The 15,961-nt window shown below is 36.3% G+C and overlaps 1 protein-coding gene across 2 annotated transcripts in view; it reads left to right on the forward strand.

The window, feature by feature from the left end:
* Window positions 1-15,961, forward strand: part of EMC2 (ER membrane protein complex subunit 2) — a 60,850-nt gene that overhangs the window by 7,506 nt on the left and 37,383 nt on the right. Inside the window, exons 2-5 of one of the 2 annotated variants that reach the window (XM_074387053.1) lie at window positions 7,381-7,438; window positions 11,627-11,740; window positions 12,215-12,279; window positions 14,944-15,029. In XM_074387053.1, coding sequence (XP_074243154.1) covers window positions 7,381-7,438; window positions 11,627-11,740; window positions 12,215-12,279; window positions 14,944-15,029 — 323 coding nt within the window. The remainder of the gene's footprint in view (window positions 1-7,380; window positions 7,439-11,626; window positions 11,741-12,214; window positions 12,280-14,943; window positions 15,030-15,961) is intronic. The other variant, XM_003938589.4, reaches the window with a different exon arrangement.

A 15,961-nucleotide genomic window follows, 5' to 3' on the forward strand; every position in this document is an offset into this window, starting at 1 on the left:
TAAATAAGGGATTTGAGCATCCATGGGCTTGAAACTAGTCCTTTGCTGATAGTGAGGGGACAACTGTATTTTAGAGTTGATGTTAGAAATGTTGAGTGGACAGGTCCAAGATTACCATGTTGGTTAGTGCCAGAGCTGGAATTTAAACCATAGCCCTCTAACGAGATTCTATGCCCTTTCTGCCATGTTAGGCTCTAGGTCAGGGGTTGGCTTTTTTTTTTTTTTTTTTTTTTTAATCTCTAAAGGACCAAATAGTAAGAGTTTGTGGCTTTGTGTGCCATACAGTGTGTCAACTATTTCTCTGCCATTGTAACACAAAAATGCCATGGAGGTCACCTAAACCAGTAGAGGTGGATGTGTTCTGATAAAACTTTATTTACAAAACAGATGGCTGCAGAATTTGGCCTCCTGGCTGTAGATTATTGACTCTTGTTTTAAACCTCCTGCTCTGAGTGTAATGTGAAGAACGAAGCCAGAGATAGTAGGAGTAGAAAAAGATAAAAGGGTGTACCATCACTTAGGGAGAAGCTTCAAGACCTCTTTGTTCAGAAACTAAAGGAGAATTAACAGCATGAAAATAGCCCCAAAATCCCAGAAATTGCCCTGAAGAACTTACTCATATAACTAAACAAAACGTGTTCCCCTAAAACCTGTGGAAATAAAAAAGAACTATACAGAAATGTAATCGTTATCTACCTACTGCTAAAATAATAATAGCTAACATTTTTCAAGCACATGCTATGCCAATTGTTGTTCTAAACACACATTAACTTGTAGTGTTTACCATAACAACAATATGATACAAACTATTATTATTTTCATCTCGATTCTTTAGAGGAGAGCATTAAAATACATAGTGATTACATCAGCCAGTATCCCATAGGTAGAAAGCAGCAGGGCTGGAATTTGAACTCAAGCAGTGTAAGTTTGGCATTTCCATGCTTAACCAGTATACACTACTATTTCTATATGGGTAGAAGAGAAAACTGAAGAAAATAAAAATGTAAAATGTAGATATTTTGACAGGAAAACCTTTGGGTAATTAAAGGAGTTAGGAAAAATTAAAGTGTATATAACACTTAAAAAATATCTTTGAAGGAGGTATAAGGATATATAGATATTTTTACTTTTATACCTTACTTAAAAATCACCTTATAGGGCTGGGCACAGTGGCTCACGCCTATAATCCTAGCATTCAGGGAGGCCGAAGCAGGTAGATCACCTGATGTGAGGAATTTGAGACTAGCCTGGTCAACATGGGGAAATCTTACCTTTACTAAAAATACAAAAATTAGCTGTGTGTGATGGTGGGCACCTGTAATCCCAACTCAGGAGGTTGAGGCAGGAGAATCACTTGAATCTGGGAGGTGGAGGTTGCAGTAAGCCGAGATTGCGCCATTGCACTCCAGAGTGAAACTCTGTCTCAAAAAATAAACAAACGAAGAAAACCACCTTGTAGTACATATTATACTTGATCTTCTTTTAAAATTTATAGCATGGATAATAGTGAAATATTTGGGTGAAAGAGCTCTTGGATTCCTCCATTTGATCTTTAAAGTGCTTTTCTCTCATAGTTTTCCCTCATCTGGTGGATAATCCTTCAGGTTTTATTTTGAAGTACTTAGGAGTAGTCTTTGATAGAGAAAAGTGTTTTCACCTCCTTTTTTGGGCAACAATGAAAAATTTACCTGCTATCCCTTGCATTTCTTCTCCTCTCACCTGGCAAACTTGGGTGAGTTGGGCAATTTCCCAATCCCTGAAGACAAAATACTTTCATCCCTCTGTCAATGGGAGGCATGCTGTTTTGCCCTAAACTTCATCTAAAACATCTTTTGATCCTTAGGACTTAATTCATGTATTTGGGAGGTCCTCTTTAACCCTTTCTTTCTACCAAGTAGAATCTTACTTTGCTTTTCTAATGCTTTGAACATAACACTAGCATACCTTTCATCATACAATTTTGCAGTTGTTTACAGTTTTTCTGTTAGTTTGTGAGCTTTTCAGCTACATGGCATGATTCTCTTTTCATTTTTAACTTCTATCATATAGAAATAGTATATTGATATATATTAGAGTGAATGGAAGTCATAGGGATGTATCGGTAGATGAAAGGGGAATGTCTTAAAAGTCAGATTTTGAAAATAATATACCTTGATTGAGTAGGAGACTGATAGAAAACCGAAGACTGTTGGTAAATGAGATATTTCACAAAAATGGAGATGGGGACTAGTATTTCTCTTAGTTTCTCTATTTAGTCTATGAGTAAGGATTCTACTGCTTTTTTTTTTTTTTTTTTTTTTTTTTAAGACAGAATCTTGCTGTGACACCCTGGCAGGAGAGTGCAGTGGTGTGATCTCACTTCAGTGCAACCTCCACATCCCAGGTTCAAGCGATTCTCCCACCTCAGGCTCCCAAGTAGCTGGGATTACAGATGCCTGCCACCATGCCTGGCTAATTTTTGTGTTTTTAGTAGAGACCAGATTTTGCCAAATTGGCAAGGCTGGTCTCAAACTCCTGACCTCAGGTGGTCTGCCTGCCTCAGTCTCCCAAAGTGCTGGGATTACAGGCATGAGTCACCACACCTGACCGGGTTCTACTGCTTTTTAAAGGACATTGCTGAAAATTCCCATTCTAAAACAAGTTCAAGAATTTAACAGATTAAATGGTAATTCTTGATCATTAAAACAGTAATCATTCGTCTGGGCCAGTACTTCTTGTTTTGGGTGTCGGGATACAGGCAAGAGGTGTGTAGTGTTGTGGAATGGAATTTAAGAATTCATATTCCCAAGGCCCTTCTTCCTCTTTTAAAATAATCTGTCAGATTGAAAGAAAAATGTGGACTTCAGATAGCATAAGTGAACCTTATTAAAAGGATGTGATTTGAATGAGTCTGAGACCCAAAGTTGTAGATCTGGAGATAGCATGCATTCTTTGTAAAAATAAATTTGCTGAACTATGGATAAAAATCTGGATTAAAACCAGCTGGGGTTTACATAGTAAACCCAACAACTTTATAATGCTACATTTTCTTAATGCTATTTAGCTAACCTCAGTTTAAGAATATTTCAGTCACATATTTATCATTGGATTTGAATAAAATAGCACTTTTTTTCTGATTTCTGTTTCCCAAGTGAACAAAAAATTTTTTTTCAGCATTTGTCTTATATTTGTGATTGAGCGATAGCTTTGTTATGTTCTTTTACCATCATTCAGTGTTTAAAACTTTATGCAAGCTATGAAATATGAATTAATTAATGGGGTAAAGCTTAAGAGTTATTTGAGGCTTTTTGTGTGTTTTTAAGCTGCCATTGTCTGAAAGGATGCTTTTGAAATGTAACTTTATTTCTTGGGATTTTCATGTCAAGAAACATCTTCAAGAACCATGTGTTATATCCCCATGGTGTTTTGATTGACCTTCATAGTTCAAAATATTACACAGTAACAATTTTTGATAGATTTGAGATCATTTCTGGTAAATATAAGCTTTGTATTTTAAAACTGTTTATTAATATTTTGTATCAGAATTTTAAGGAAAATGTATTGATATTCAACCTAAATAATTTTTGTTGTCTTTCAGTGTTTTATTTGGTAAAAGATGAAGATTTTCTGTCTATATTTTAAAAGAATTTTTCTCCTCTCTTTCTTTCTTTTAGAGTATCTTTTTATTGTAATATAAAATGAAAAGAGAAAACTACATAAAACAAATTTAAATTATTTATTACAAAGTGAACATGTATCTGAAACCACCACCCAGGTCAAGAAATAGAGTTTTTCCATCCCCTTCATTCTTCTGGGTGTCCCACTCCAAGCGTAACTCCTTCTCTTTTCACATCAGTAGCCATTATCCTGACTTTCCTAGTAATCACCTCCTTGTATAGTAAAATAGTTACATTATCCAAGTGTGTATTTCTAGACACAATACTTTAGTCTTGCCAATTTTTAAAATGTTTGAGACATCTCTTAACTGTTTTTTGATTTATGGATTCCCATTCCAGCTGACTCTTCAAAAAATATATGTATATCTGTTAAGGGAAATTGGACTGTTTTCAGCTGTAGAATTTGCTACTGTCTGGATTGTCCTGATTGCATATTCATGTGTTCCTCTGTCTTCTGTATTTCTTGCATATTGGCAGCTGGATTCAGAGACTGGATCAGTCTTAGATTTTATTAGCATCTTTTTGTCAAGACTGCAGTATCTTTTTGTCAAGTACATAATATCTTGATGTCTTTTATAGCAGTAATATTAGCAGCTATTGATGCTTACTGCCTATTGTAATACATTGAGTTTGCAAAATGGTAAAATTCTAACTATATGTATTCTTTTTCATTTATCAGTTGGACTACTAATATAAAAAGAGTTGTACTCCCACTTGTTATTGGGTTACATAGTGGTACATGTGGGAAAGGCACTATAAATGTTTTTTTGTCCATTTTCAAAATAGTGAATTGGTTTTCTGGTGTCCTCTAATGGTAAACAATTTTACTTTTCATTGTGAACTCATGGATTTAACTTTATTTGATGAGTTTGCAGGCATTGTATTATGCTACTATCATTACTTTAAAATTGTTCCTTCTTGATCAGTAGGAGCTCTTCAGGTGGGCTCCTGAGTGTTTTTGACCTGACCCTAGCAGTTGTCCGTGTCATCTGGTATAACCAGATATTCCAAGATCATCATACATTTTTTGCCCCGTGCTTGACATCAGTGATTTCTCTTAGAAGTCCAGATTTCTTTTAGTGAGAAATTGTATTTCAGTACCACAGTCTGGGTGTTGTGTATGCTTATTACTAATAGACTGGTCATAGCTAGGAAATGTGTGTGTATGATATATGTGTGTATATGTAGGTGCATGTAGTATATGTATATATTCAAAAGCAAAATACTTGAGTTCATAATAATACTTCAAATTCAAGATTACAGAATATTTCCTTGAGTTATTTTTCTTTTACATTTGTGTCTTTTCTTCCATATGAGACCTTGTTCTCCAGGACACAGAGAATGACAGAACTAGAATATTTTGTAATTTACTTGTTTGTTTTATTACAACTACAGCAGTCTTAGAGAAAAGTACTCATATTATCACTAATATTGTTGCTGAAAACATTAAAAAAAATTTTTGCATTTTTAAAAATTTTATTTGTGCTGCTATAACAAAATATTTGAGTCTGGGGGATGTATAAAGAACAGAAATTAATTCCTGTTGGTATTAAGACACTGACAGGTTTGATGTCTGGTGAGGACCCTGTGTCTGCTTTCAAGATGGTACCTTGAATGCTGTGTCCTCACATGGCAGGAGGGACAAAAGCACAAAAGTGAGGGGGGAGACCTTATGCCTTCAATCCGTTTTTGAGAGCACTACTCTTATTGATAAATGTGGAATCCTTATGGCCTAATCACCTCCTAAATGCTCTGCTTTATTAATACTGTCACACTGGGGATTAACTTTCAACATAAATTTTGGAGGGGATGAAAACATTCAAACCTTAGCATTTGGTCCCCTGGCCACCCCAAAATGTATGTCTTTATCACAGAATATATTTATTTCATCCCAATAGCCTCAAAAACGTTAATTCATGGCAGCATTATTCTTAGAAGTCTGAGTTCAAAGTTTCAACTAAAAATTGTCTAAGTCAGAAATGGATGAGACTCAAGGTCTGATTTATTCTGAGACAAATTCCTTTGCAGCTGTGAGCCTATATGGACGTCAAAAAGTTATGTGCTTCAAATAAAGTGCTGGGACAAGCAAAGCATAGACATTTCCTTTCCAAAAGGGAGAAGAAAGGAAGAAGGGAGTAACAGGTCCCCAGAACAAAATCCAACAAAGCAAACAATTACATTTTAAGGCTTGAGAATAATCTTCTTTGATTTTGTGCCCAACCTCTGGACACACTGGGGTGGCTCTTGGATCCCCAAGCTCCAAGGGACCCCACTTTCTCCAGCTTTGCCCAGCACAACCTATGCTGCAGCTCTCAGGGATTGGAATCCAGTGCCAGTGGTTCTCCCAGGCTGGAATTCCACATAGATTGTGCTCTATAGTTCTGGAGTCTCAGTGGTGGTCCTTCCCTCATGGCTGTACTAGGCATTATCTTAATGGGGGCTCTCTACTGTGGCCATAACCCCCCAACTTCTGCCACTGGGTATTGCCCTAGTGGGGGCTTTCTGAGGAAGCCTTTCCCCTGTGACAGTTTCTCTGCCTGGGCCCTGAGGCTCTCTTAGGTATGCCTTGAAATATAGATGAAGGTGACAATGCCTGTTTGCACACTGCTGATAACAAGACATACCTGAGACTGGGCAATTTACAAAAGAAAGAGGTTTAATGGACTTATAGTTCCACATGGCTGGTGAGGCTTCACAATCATGACAGAAGGCAAGGAGGAGCGAGTCATGTCTTTCATGGATGGCAACAGGCATAGAGAGCACTTGTGTATGGAAATTCCCATATTTAAAACCATCAGATCTTGTGAGACTCACACACTATCACGAGAACAGTGCCACCATAATTCAGTCGCCTCTCACTGGGTTCCTCCCATGACACTTGAGAACTGTGGGGGTTAACAAGATGAGATTTGGGTGGGGACACAGCGAAACCATATTACCTTTATTTCTCTTGCACTGAGTGGGCAGCACCAAGGTTTCCCACCTGTGAGTTCTGGAGCAGCAGCCCAGACTGCAACTTGGGCCAGCATGAACCACAGCTGTGGCAGCTGAGAAACAGCATGCCAGAATGTGGTGAGAAAAATTTTGAGGTGGCCCTGCAGTAAGTCATGAGGTCCCATGAAGGCTCTGGGCCCCTCCTTTGAAACCTCTCAAGGTCTTGGCACTTTAAGCTTATGATGGAAGTGCTAGCCTCACAGATCTCTAAATTATCTTCAGAATCGTTATTTTATTATTGTCTAGATAAGTAACACCTGGCTTCCATCAGTTCCTGTTAATCTTATCAAACATTTGCTTGACCAAATTCTTGGTGTTTTCTCCCAAACATGCCTTTTAATTCTTTACCTTTTGGCAAGATTGAGAATTTTACAAATCTTGTAAATGAAGTTCTGCTTCATTTTTTAATTTTAAATTCTTTGTTTTTTGCTTTGCCTGTTATAAGCAGTCAAGAGAAACCCTTAACACTTTGCCTAGAGATTTCTTCCACCAAGTATCCTAGTTCAGGGATCCCTAACCCCCAGACAAGGGACTGATACCAGTCTCAGTTGTGGGTCCCTATTGCTCACGATACTGCTTGAGCTCCACCTCCCATTACATTAGCCGTGGCTTTAGATTCTCATAGGAACGTGGACCCTATTGTGAACTGTGCATGTGAGAGATATAGATTGCACACTCCTCATGAGAATCTAATGCCTGATGATCTGTTGCTATCTCCTGTCACCCCCAGATGGGACTGTCTAGTTGCAGGAAAACAAACTCAGGGCTCCCACTGATTCTACGATATGGTGAGTTGTATAATTATTTCATTATATATAATTAGTAATCAAAATAAAGTATATAATAAATGTAATGCCGTTGAATCATCCTGAGACACCCCTCCCCCTACCCTTAGTCTGTGGAAAAATTGTTTTCCACAAGACTGGTCCCTGGTGCCGAAAAGGTTGGGGACCCCTATCCTAGTTCAGTGCTCTTAATTCTGCCATCCACAAGGTACTAGGACATAGACACAATTCATTCAAGTTCTTTGCCAGTTGGTAACAAGAATGGCCTTTCCTTCCAGTTTCCAATAAGATGCTCCTCATTTATGTCCAAGACCTCTTCACAATAAACTTTACTGTCCATATTCTACCAGCATTCTGACCACTTCAGTAATCTGTAAGATTTAGGCTCTCTCTACAACTCTCTTTTTTGCCCTCATCAGAATAGCCCTTTATGATCTAGCTTCTAGGTCTTATCTAGTTCTATTAATAAAACTGTTTCCACAATTTTGGATACTTGTATAGCAGAATTCCACTTCCTGGTTCCAATTTCAGTTTTAGTTTGTTTGTGCTGCTATTAACAAAGTAGCTGAGACTGGGTAATGTATAGAGAACAGACATTTTATTTCTCAACAGTCTGGAGGCTGGAAGTCGAAGATCAAGGTGCTGGCAGGTTCCATGACTGTTAAGGATTCAGTCTCTGCTTCCAAGATGGCACCATGAATACTGTGTCATCATCACGTGGTGGAAAGGAAAGAAGAGTAAAAATTGGAGCCAAACTCACTCCTTTAATCTGTTTTATAAGAGTGCTAACCCCATTTATGAGGGTGGAGCCCTCATGGCCTAATCACCCGCTAAAGGCTCCACTTATTAATACTGTTGCACTGGGGGTTAAGTTTCAATGTGAATTTTGGAGAGGACACAAACAAACCATAGCAGCTCTGATTCTGCTACCTAGTTCTTTATATAGTTGTTTTGTATCTGCATTGTCGGAGCATAAACCATAAGCTCTCTCCTGCTTAACCATTATCTGTTGTTAGTTTTACAAATAACTGTGTGACTAATGATCACCACAAGTCCTTATGTTGATGTCTTTCTAGTTATTTGATTATTTGAAACCTGTTCTGTGGTAGATTCCTCAGGAAGAGTACATGGCACAATATTCTCTAACATTTTTGCATGTTCAAAATTTGTGTGCTTTATACTTGGAATTAAATTTTGCTGGGTAGGAAATATTTGCTAGTACTTTCTTTTGTTAAATATCTTAACTATGTGAATCCATTTTCTTTTGGCATAAAACATTGCTGTGGAAAATTTTAATGCTCGTTTATATTTATTTCCCTTGCAAATCAAGTCCTCCTCTTGCTTAAGGAATTGTTTTCCCTCTTTAAAATTTAAAGGAACATTTTACTAGCATGTTCCTTGGTTTTAGTCTTTCAGTGTTAATATTCTAAGGTACATGAGATGTTCTTTCAATATATACATTCAAATCTTTTTCTATATCAAAATTGTCTTGAATTATGGTTTTTAGTATTCTGTGTATTTGCTGGATTTTCTTCCTTTTATCTGCATTTTCGATATTCTTTGCCTATCTTCATATTTGTCATATTTGATATCCTTATTCATGTTTTTATTTCTTCTACATTTAACTTCTTCTTTTTTTAGTCTCCATTTATTTGTACTTCTGTTCCCTTCTAATTTAGTTTTAATTTTTGAAATTACTTTATTTCTGATACTGAGTCCTGACCTCATTTCTGAGGTCTTCTAATTCAGATTTATGTTGTTATTTTATGTCCTGTATCCTTTTCTGATGTCTTTTAGCTCATATTGAAATAATATACAGCTTTGACCAGTCAATTTTGAGAGTTCACAGAAAGAAGCTCAACTGCTCCAGCCCATTTAGTCTTTGTTACCACTGGCTGCTTACACTCACCTGGGATTGGAGAGAGCAGAACCCTTCCTTGTTTTAGATGCTCTTCATATCTTGGCTTATGGTGCTTTCTAGTGAATGCTTATTGGCACTTTGGGGTTCTCCTATTGCTGATTCCATCAGATATTACTTAATTGCTTTGTTTAGTTTTTTTTCCCCACATAGATGATGCTACTGTGCAGGACTTGTAGCTGCTGACTGTGCTGTTATTTATAGCTCCTTCCAGTGTCTCTCCTAACTCTTTTTTAAAAAAGAAATAAAATAGTTCATACTTATTTTTTGTACTTAATTTCCTGTCATTCTCTATTACAAATTGCTTGATTCATGTATTTCACTTAGACCATTTAATTGACATAGGGTGGACTATTGGTTATCGAGTCCTTACTATGTACCAGACATGCTGAGAATTTTACATATATTTTATGTAATCCTAACTTCTCAACCCTTAGCTTAAGGTAGTAGTATGTCTATTCATAGATATTGGAAACTAAGTACAGATTCAGTAAGCTATGTAAGGTCATGTAAAAAATGGAGGTTAGATTTAAACTTAGTGTATCAACTCCATGTTTTTTCCAGTAGACTGTACATCCTCCATGACCAGTAATATTGTTTGGCTCTGTGTCCCCACCCAAATCTCATCTTGTGTTATCTGGATGGCCCACTGGGAGATGATTGAATCGTGGGGCCAAGTCTTTCCTATGCTCTTTACATGATAGTGAATGGGTCTCACAAGATCTACTGGTTTTAAAAATAGGAGTTTCTCAGCACAAGCTCTCTTTCTTTGCCTGCCGCCATCCACCTAAGATGCGCGACTTGCTCCTTCTTGCCTTCCACCATCATTGTGAGGCCTCTGCAGCCACGTGGAACTGTGAGTCCAGTTAAACCTTTCTTTTGTTGATTGCCCAGTCTCCGGTATGTCTTTATCAGCAGCATGAATATGGACTGACACAATCAATTTATTTTCTTTGAATTGTTTACTCCTTTCCAGTTTATCTTCTGTGGAGTTTTGTTTTTATTTTTGTTTGTTTCAAATTTATTTTAAAAATTGACATATAAACAACATGCTAGTGTGTTTTTCTTTTACATGAGAATGGTTTTCCTATCAGACATCTCTGATCGTGTTGCTTTTTTTTTTTTTTTTTTTTGCTTAGCAATTTTTAGTTGTTCTCCTGTACCTTTAAAAAAAACTTAAAAGTTTTTTAGTATGAAATAAAAGTCTTCTAAGGAACTCACTCTTCTTACTTCCTGTACATTCATTTCTTGATCCCAATGTATTTATTTAATTCTGAATTACCGGTAGTTCTTTCTGTATAGAATAAATTACTTTCTTATTTGCCTGCAGAACTTCTTTTCAACCTTTAAGAGATAGGGGTCTTGCTGTGTTGCTCAGATGGGAGTGCAATGGCACAATTATAGCTCACTGCAGCCTTAGCTTCCCAGGTTCAAGTGATCCTCTCACATCAGCCTCCTGAGTAGCTGGGACCACAGGCAGGTGCTACCATGCCTCTTTTTTTTTTTTTTTTTTTTTTTTTTTTTTTTTTGTTGTTGTTGTTGTTGTTGTTGTTGAGATGGAGTCTTGCTTTGTTGCTGAGGCTGGAGTGCAGTGGCATGATCTTGGCTCACTGCAACCTCCGCCTCCCAGTTTCTTTGTTTTTTCTTTTTTTATTATTATTTTTAAGACGGGGTTTCACCATGTTGGTCAGGCTGGTCTTGAACTCCCGACCTCAGGTGATCCGCCCGCCTTGGCCTCCAAAGTGCTTGGATTACAGGCGTGAGCCACCATGCCCGGCCGCCTCCCAGTTTCAAGCGATTCTCCTGCCTCGGTCTCCTGAGTAGCTGGGATTACAGGTGTGAGCCACCACAGCTGGCTAATTTTTGTTTATTTAGTAGAGAGAGGATTTTGCCCTGTTGGTTAGGCTGGTCTTTAACTCTTGGATCAAGTGATTCTCCTGCCTTGGGCTCTGAAAATCCTGGGATTACAGACACAAGCCCACTGTGCCTGTGCCTGGCCCATTCATCACTTCTAAAGGTAGTCGTAATACCAGTCATAATGGTATTTTGGTTTTCTAAAGGATCCATTGCTCTTGTTCAATTAATTTTTTACCTTATCAACTTTGAGATACCATAGACATCTACATGATTGTGAGTTTATTTTCCTTACCTAAAAAGCTGATTTTGTCTTGTCAATTTTTTGATGTCTATGTGTGTGTGTGTGTGTGTGTGTGTATATATATATATATGTTTGTGTATACATACACACTTAAATGTCATGTAATTTTTTTCAGAAATGCGAGATAAAATGAGAAAATGGAGAGAAGAAAACTCACGAAATAGTGAGCAAATTGTGGAAGTTGGAGAAGAATTAATTAATGAATATGCTTCTAAGCTTGGAGATGATAGTAAGTTCTTTTATTCAGGTTCAGTACATGTCTCATTTATTGGCCTTTTTAACTTCTTTCATTTATGATTTTTATAGTTGTTGTATTAATCTTCTCTGTGACTTCTTGTCCCATGAATTTTAATGATAGTTTATTTTGAGAAGGATTTATAATTGCCTGGTAGTAATAAAGCTATGGCAGTTTGTTTTAAAGCTCACAGGGCTGCCAGATATCTAGGCAAAATGTATTGTGTAAGGACTCGTTTAAAACAGTAAAAGCATTAAATAGTTGGAGATTTTAACATTATATTAACATATTTTACACTGTTGAAACATATAAGAATGTGTTCTTAGTTTCAGAGATAATACAGTAAATCAATTTTCAGTTCTAAATAATCTCTGGAAATATCAGAAACTAGAATTCATTAATTTCAATGTGGGTTATTTTTTTAAATATTAAATTCAGATTTCTTTTCCCCCCTGTATGTATATCTAGTTTGGATCATATATGAACAGGTGATGATTGCTGCACTAGACTATGGTCGGGATGACTTGGCATTGGTAGGTATTTAAATGAAATATATATTTAATCTGCTTCATGAATTGTATGCTATAGTTAAGACTTAATGTATGGCTTATACTGAATGCTTTCTATAGCTGGTTTTGAGTGCTGCTCTGAACAGTAAATGGAACTAACTAGATATTTGAGGGCAAAGTGTCTTAAATCTTTTGAATAGTCCTGGGAAGCAGGTATTTGCTATCCCAGTTTTACTGGTAAAATTTAGTTGCTGAAATTTATTTCCTTAGTAGGTGACTTACTCTGTTTTATAGAGTTTAAAATAAAAAGCAAAGTTGGAAACAATTATCTCTTTTGTCTTACTGAATGACTTTCATAGACTATAATGTTCAATATTGTTACACAATACTATAAACATATCTTACATAAGAAAATTCTGACATATAGAATGTAACTTAAAATACTAATAATATTTGGCCAGATGCAGTGGCTCACATCTGTCTGTAATGCCAGCACTTTGGAAGGCTGAGGGACGTGGACCACCTGAGGTCAGGAGTTTGAGACCAGCCTGGCCAACATGGTGAAACCCCATCTGTACTAAAAATAAAAAAAAAAAAATTAGCCAGGTATGGTGTAGCATGCCTGTAGACCCAGTTACTCAGGGGGGCTGAGGCAGGAGAATCGCTTGAACCTGGGAGGCAGAGGTTGCAATGAGCTGAGATTGTGCCATTGCACACCAGCCTGGCCAGCAGAGTGAAACTCCATCTTCAAAAAAAACCCAAATACTAATACTGCTTTTAAAATAACACTATAATGATAGCTGTATTTTTGGACTTACGTGAGTCGTGAAGCTAAATGCTTTACATCATGCTTTTATTGAGCCCTCATAATTATTTCTTGATTTGTGTTTGATGTTATTATTCATTTTATAAATCAGGAAGCAGAGGTGTCTATTCTGTTGTTCTTATCATCTTGAATTCTTAAGTACCACTTCATGTTGCCTCCATATTTAAACTGAAAGGAAATGTACAAAAACAAAAAATAGAAATACCTGAAAAAATTCACATCTGAATTAGTATTGTCCTTTTCAAGGTTGGGTTGGCTATACATGTTATTCTAAAGGAGCTGTTAGTGGTGAAAACATTCCACAAAACCTTTGTTGGATTATCTTCAGAACCTATGAGACTTAGTCTTTTGAATATCCATAGAGGTGGCAGTTTTACATCTTGAGAGAAGTTTTTATTTATTTATTTTTTTAAATAGCCAAATACCACTTGATAAAGTAGGAGGTCAGATTAGATAATACTACTGAATATCCATAGAGGTGACAGTTTTACATCTTGAGAGAAGTTTTTATTTATTTATTTATTTAACTAGCCAAATACTACTTGATAAAGTAGGAGGTCAGATTAGATAATACTATTGATTAATAAAGCAGGATATCCAATTAGGCAGTAACTTTTTAATGGTTAAGATTATTGATACAATTAGCTTGTTTTACCGACCTAGTAATATGATTTTGCTTGATGTCAAATAAATGAACATATCTTTGCTTTTGACTAACTTGAATATTTTTCTTAGTGTGGCAGATTTCAGCCACAGACTTTGAAGTTATATTGCAAAATCATATTAAAACTTATTTTATTACCAGTTAATAGTTTCTTCAGTAGTTAATGGCATTGTTTTGGTCACTCATGCATTAGGATGCTTCAATGGACCATTTATATAATCTTTAACATTTCTAGGACTTTGAGAACTTAGAATCCTTCATATGTTTCTGAGAACATAGATACTCAATAAATATTTGATTATTTAGTTAGTCAGGTTGATGAGTCAATTATGGATACTTGTTCAAAGAAATTGGTATTACATCAATTTAATGTCTGTATTTTTTGATCCCAAATCAGGATATGTTGATTGAAAGGATGATTGATTAATATAAAATTTCAACAGGGCAAAATTAAACAGTGTTAATATTATTTGCTAGGGGCTTGAGATGACTACTAAAAAACTTAGTTTTTACCAGAAGAATGCTTCTGCTGTAGTTACGAAGAAAACACCAAGTACTGTTGTCATTTAAGAAGGGGCCCAACACATCATAGAAGTAGTTTTTAAGGAGGAATAATGTGATAGTAGTACATGAAGAATTGTTAGTGGATATCATAATCTGCTCATTTTCCTGGTTAAGAGCATGATTGGTTTCTTTTTTTTTTTTTTTTTTTTTTGAGACGGAGTTTCGCTCTTGTTACCCAGGCTAGAGTGCAATGGCGCGATCTCGGCTCACCGCAACCTCCGCCTCCTGGGTTCAGGCAATTCTCCTGCCTCAGCCTCCTGAGTAGCTGGGATTACAGGCACGTGCCACCATGCCCAGCTAATTTTTTGTATTTTTTTAGTAGAGACGGGGTTTCACCATGTTGACCAGGATGGTCTCGATCTCTCGACCTTGTGATCCACCCGCCTCGGCCTCCCAAAGTGCTGGGATTATAAGCTTGAGCCACCGCGCCCGGTTTCTGAGAACTGATTGTTGCCTTCACTGTAATGTCATAGGTCTTTCAATCCATTATTTGTTACTGATTAATTTCACTTCATGTTATTAGAGGAGACTAAGGAAATTATTCAGGAAAAAAACATTGAAGACTACATACGCCATTCTTTATTGCCTTTTTAATATATATAATGTAATTATTACTCAACTCTTATTTTTTCAGTTTTGTCTTCAAGAACTAAGAAGACAGTTCCCTGGCAGTCACAGAGTCAAGCGATTAACAGGCATGAGATTTGAAGCCATGGAAAGGTACCCAAATCTTGTCAACAGTGTGATCCTATTAAAACTGGCAGGCACAGAGGCTGTTAATCATGGTGCTGTTAATTTTTTTTTTAAATTTCAGACATACTAGAATGTATGAAGTACTGTCTCATTATGGTTTTAATTTACATTTTTTGAATATTAATGAGGTTAAAAACCTTGTCATGGCTGCTTAGATATTCAAATAACTTCTTTCTGAAATATCTTCTTTACCCATTTACAAAATTGGGTTGTTTCACCTTTTTTACTGCTGATTTGTAGGAGTTCTTTATATATTCTGGATAAAACCTTTGTCAGATATATGTGCTGTGAATATTTCTCCCTCTTTTCTTGCTTCAATATTTTATGTTGTAAATGATGCCTTGTGAAGTAAAGAAGTTTTTAATTCTGATGAAATTCAGTTTATCATTTTTTTTAATGGTTAGTGATTTTTGTGTACTGTTCAATAATTCTTTTCCTACTCCAATGTCTCAACAATATTCAGTAATGTCTTCTAGACATAGGAACATTTTAAATTTGTGATTATTTTTAATTCATAAGAGTGCTTTCAGAGTATTTTTCTTTTTGCCATCTGCTTTTTAAAATTTTATTTTCAGTACTTCTAGATAATTGATTGTGCTGTACAGTTCAACTGTGTCCTTATATTCTGCCTATTATGTCTATTAATTACTAATACAGGAATACAGAAGTCTCCAACTTTAATAGCGAATTCATCTATTTCTCCTTGCAGTTCTATTAGTTTTTGCCTCACATATTTTGATGTTCTGTTGTTAAGGATTTTTGTGTTTTCCATGAGTATGAGCCCTTTATATTATGTAATGCCCCTCTTTATCCCTACTAATTTTTCTTGCTCTGAAGTCAGCTTAAATGTAGCTCCTGAGCTTTCTTTTGATTAGTATTAGGGCATACCTTTCTCCTTC

This window comes from Saimiri boliviensis, chromosome 15 (assembly GCF_048565385.1).
Source record: "Saimiri boliviensis isolate mSaiBol1 chromosome 15, mSaiBol1.pri, whole genome shotgun sequence".
NCBI lineage: Eukaryota > Metazoa > Chordata > Mammalia > Primates > Cebidae > Saimiri > Saimiri boliviensis.